The following is a 4,204-nucleotide window of genomic DNA, read 5'->3' as shown; positions in this document are numbered from 1 at the left end:
CAAATTAGAAAGATTGTTTTTATTACAATTATTTACAACACTTTCATTTGCTCAACATCGTTAACATTCCAACTCTCCACGAACAGAGTCTCCAACCTTGTTACCCTTCTCGTCTGAGCACCAACAGAATCCGGTAGATCCGTGGCATTGTTTCTTACTGTAGTATCCGGACTCTTCGCACTGAGGAATAAAATTTCCAACCATTCCATTTTGCGCTGAAATGAGCAAAATTTGGATCAATTTAGAAAGTCGTGTACTGTATAGCTCACACTTTCTATTCTAATAGTTTTCTTTCGAAATCAGATTAATAAATAAATAAACACTCGTTTTCTGTCGACCAGCTAGCTCAATGGATTGAGCGCGATCTTCGAAATCAGAAGTTCCAGATTCGGTATCGCCCGTGCGAAATCTTTTAAGAATGCATACGAGTTTGCTGGAGCAAAACTTAAAATATGGTTCAAACTTTCACCATGAACTCAATTTAACATTTCACTGATGTCACAGTAGTAAAAGTACTTCTGAATAGGTGAAAATTGTCACCATTATTTTGGTTGCAACTTGATTTTACCAATTTATTAGACAAACGTTGAAATTGATTGAAAACAGAGTAAGAATAAAATTTGAGGTTACGTGAATTTATGTCCGCTACAACCAGGACTAATAGAAATAGAATGACACGAATTCATATCAATGCCAACTAGGAACATAATTTGAAATGACGCGAGTTCAAATCATTGCCAATCAGGAATAGAATTTGAAATGATGCGAATTCAGATAATTTCCAACCAGGAATGGAATTTGAAATGAAACGAAATCACATCATTGCCAATCAGGAATAGAATTTGAAATAACGAGAGTCACATCATTGCCAACCTGGAACAGAATTTGAAATAACCTGAATTTATATTTATGTATATACGTTATTGGAGGAAAGGAAAAGAAGTCGAAGTCTTCGTCGACCCACGTCAGCGGTTTCGAACGTATAAAGATGAATACTCACCTTTGGTGAGTTCGGTGTCTCTGTGGACGTGGCAAAGACAAGTTTCGAGACGTTTGGAGGGTTCAGTGATGTGACTTCCATCCTTCCTCCAGCACATACAGAAGGGGGAGCCCTCGAAGCACTGGTAATCCTCGTAGTCTCCGTTCTTGTCGCATTTGGGCACCAACTTGATCTTGGCGTCCGAGGCGAGTTCCCTCTGGCGGTGCTCTTCGCACTCTGTCAGTGCCAGAGACACACCCAGACAGACGATTAAGACCGAAGCACCTAGGAAGCTCTTCATTTTGCCTGTCAATTGGATGAAAAGATATAAAGAATGCATTACAATAATCAATTTGAAGACTGATTCTGGAACCGGAATTTCAATAGGATTTTACTCAAACTTGAAAACGTCCACTTTCATCCCTTTGCATCTCACTGCCCCATTGCGCTATTGGTCAATTGCAGGTTCCAGTATTAACAGGTGCCTTTATAACTCCTTCATGCCTTTCTTTTTCATATTAGGACCATTTACTTTACTTACGATACAGTTGTAAACTTTCATAATTAGCTCAATACGAATAAATAGTGAAAGTATCAAATTCTGGGATCAAAAACGTAATTATTAAAAGGTTGTGAAATGCATATTTAGAAAGATGCTGAGTGACAAATATTCACTTTGACAGATATGTCTTTTTTTGCTTCGGAGGGAAGCATAGTAGTTATTAAACAACATTAATTAAGTTTCTGGTAAGGTTTCTTTTTAATTTCTTTTTTATTTATTTATTTATTTATTTATTTTTTTGAGCAATCATTATTGTCTATTGTTTTCATTTGACCTTTGAATGGCGCCCTATTCTTTTTAAGGTCCACCAGCCTCAATACGTGAGTGCTCCTTCTGGACAGTATCGGGGGAGGACTCCAGCGGCTCCTCATTCATCTCCCCGGAATCGACTTCATTTATACCCGACCCTCCCGACTTTACAGAATCATTTCCAGACAAAAGCAGCTTCCAACACACAACATCCAGCATCAAGCCTCTATCATTCATTTGAATTTTGACGCAATAGGAGCCATTTGTAGAAACAAGAAACCCAATGAGTAGGGTCTTATCGCTATTTGTGATTAGGAAAAACATAATTTTTATTCAAGATGTCAAAACAAAAATCAAATTAATGTCTGGATGCTTAGGACTGACTGCTAGATGTTGTGTGCTATATGTTTTTTATTTTTTATTTATTTATTTACTTACTCATTTATTTTATTTTATTTTATTATTATTTATTTTTATTTTTATTTATTTATTTATTTTTTTGCCCTGCTCAAAACGTTGGCACGACTCCTTCAGAAATTTCCCACAAAAGCATTTCTTCCCGAAAGATTATCTGCACGAATCACTACAAGCAATGGAGTAAAAATTCTTTAATATTCAATTATCCGTGCACCCATTAAGTTCTCATTCTTTTCAATCAACAATTAATAACAGTTTAATCGTTTAATACATGCCGTACTTAGTTATTTTTTATGACGAATTCAGAACATAATTCCAAATTGAATTCTCTGAAAATTTCCAATTATTTATTGGGCTTATAGTGCATTATTTATTTATTTTTACACTCAAACAGAAACTATTACGATTTTTTTGCTACTACTGTAATAAACTAAAATGAAAAGCAAAACTTTTCATTCAGTAAAATTTTCTTCAGTTCACAAGCTATTGGCTCAACGCTACTGACTACAACTTACAGTTGTTACCCAGGAAAATGGAGTTAGTTCTTTTTCATTAAAACTGTTAATATATCTATCCTTTTTGAGAGATTATTTCTTTTTGGAGGGATCGTACAAACTCTTTTCTTTAGTTGTGGTACGGAAAGAAGGCGGATGAACTGGAAACAGATACAAAATACCTCATTTTGCAATAGGTAGGATCAGCGAGAACGAACAATCAATTAAGTTTTTACTGCTTACGCCTTATTGCTGATCCTACCTACGACAGAATGAAACGTTGTTTCCGCTTCTAGTTTTCCGTGGCACAACAAAACAGTGGCTTTCAACCGGTTAAAGAATTATCTACCCTCAGTTTACTTTTTTTTTAATAAAATCTTTTTGAAATTTACCTTTCCTCAATTATTATTATTATTATTATTTTTTATAAAGAGGATAGATTGTTTTCAGAATTTGAAATGCCGGATTATAGTGCATGCGCAATGCATTATAAATAAATTAATGAAATAAATAGTTGAATCGATACTGCACAGAAAGCAATAATCCAATTTCAAAAGGGTTGTTGTAGTCTAAAATTTTCATGTCTATAAATTTTGAAAAAGGCTTCTACGTAAAAAATTAGAGTTCTATTCGCTTAAAATTATTAATGATAATATGAATAATTTTCATTCTACTAAGAAAATACAAAGAAGCATGAAGATTATCAGCCACGAAATTTTTCTTAGTAACGTATCGTCAAATCTGTACCTCAAAGCTCAGCAAACGTAAGTCACACTATCCCTAGTTTGCAGGCGAGCGTAAACACGTTTGTCTGGTGCACACAAAGGTAGGGACTCGCAGTCGTATAACAGTGATAAATAATTATGAACACTTTTTTCTTTTTGAACAGTAACATTATTATGACTTAATGCGGAATAAGTTCTATCAGGGCTGTGGAGTCATAGCGAAAATGGCCAGGCTCCGACTACGAGAATTTCAGCGCCCTTCGACTCCGACTCCTTTACCCCATTCTCAGTCTGACTACGACATGGCAATCACCGGAAGAGTGGCGGATTTGGTGAGAAAATGACCGACTCCGACTCTTGGAATTTTAAGCCTTCGAATTCCAACTCTGACTCCGACTCCTTCACTCCAATATCAAATCTAGCCCGACTCCGGAGCGCTAGATTCTGTAAATGCAGTTATAACCTGCAAATCGTCATTTTTGCTTTTTCGTTAATCTGGCTGTGAGGTACAGAAATTAGAAATAATATTATGCTCTTTCAGACTTCTTTTTTGACGTTCGTCAATATGTAAAAATGTATGAAATAATGTCTGAGAGCTTTTTAGTGAAAGAAAAATGGTTTACCTTTTATAATTAGCTGCAAGCAAATAAGTAACAAAATTTCAAAACGCCGAAATTTTTATAGGACTTTTGCCAATGAAACTGAACAGGTGTACAAATTATCTCTTGTCTACAAGTCAAAACATATGTTTTTTCTGTACACACTTGAGCAAACGATC

At 35.3% G+C, this 4,204-nt stretch overlaps 1 protein-coding gene across 1 annotated transcript; it reads right to left on the bottom strand.

Moving 5' to 3' along the window:
• On the bottom strand, positions 1-4,099 carry LOC129230026 (U24-ctenitoxin-Pn1a-like). The gene is made up of 3 exons (XM_054864411.1): positions 4,050-4,099; positions 1,001-1,285; positions 1-215 (listed from the first exon to the last, which is right to left on the bottom strand). The coding sequence occupies exons 2-3, from the start codon at positions 1,278-1,280 to the stop codon at positions 61-63; spliced, it is 435 nt and encodes a 144-aa protein (XP_054720386.1). The 5' UTR covers positions 1,281-1,285; positions 4,050-4,099; the 3' UTR covers positions 1-60.
• Between the last annotated feature and the right edge of the window lie 105 nt (positions 4,100-4,204).

This window comes from Uloborus diversus, chromosome 9 (genome assembly GCF_026930045.1).
Source record: "Uloborus diversus isolate 005 chromosome 9, Udiv.v.3.1, whole genome shotgun sequence".
Classification (NCBI taxonomy): Eukaryota; Metazoa; Arthropoda; class Arachnida; order Araneae; family Uloboridae; genus Uloborus; species Uloborus diversus.
Note: the sequence above shows the minus strand (reverse complement) of the source record. Positions and strands in the feature narration are given on the sequence as shown.

Bases quoted from the DNA above. Each gene is read 5' to 3' on its own strand.
- LOC129230026 (XM_054864411.1), bottom strand. From the start codon at position 1,280: ATGAAGAGCTTCCTAGGTGCTTCGGTCTTAATCGTCTGTCTGGGTGTG. The intron at 216-1,000 runs GTGAGTATTCAT...TGCTCATTTCAG, and splicing joins AGACACCGAACTCACCAAAG to CGCAAAATGGAATGGTTGGA.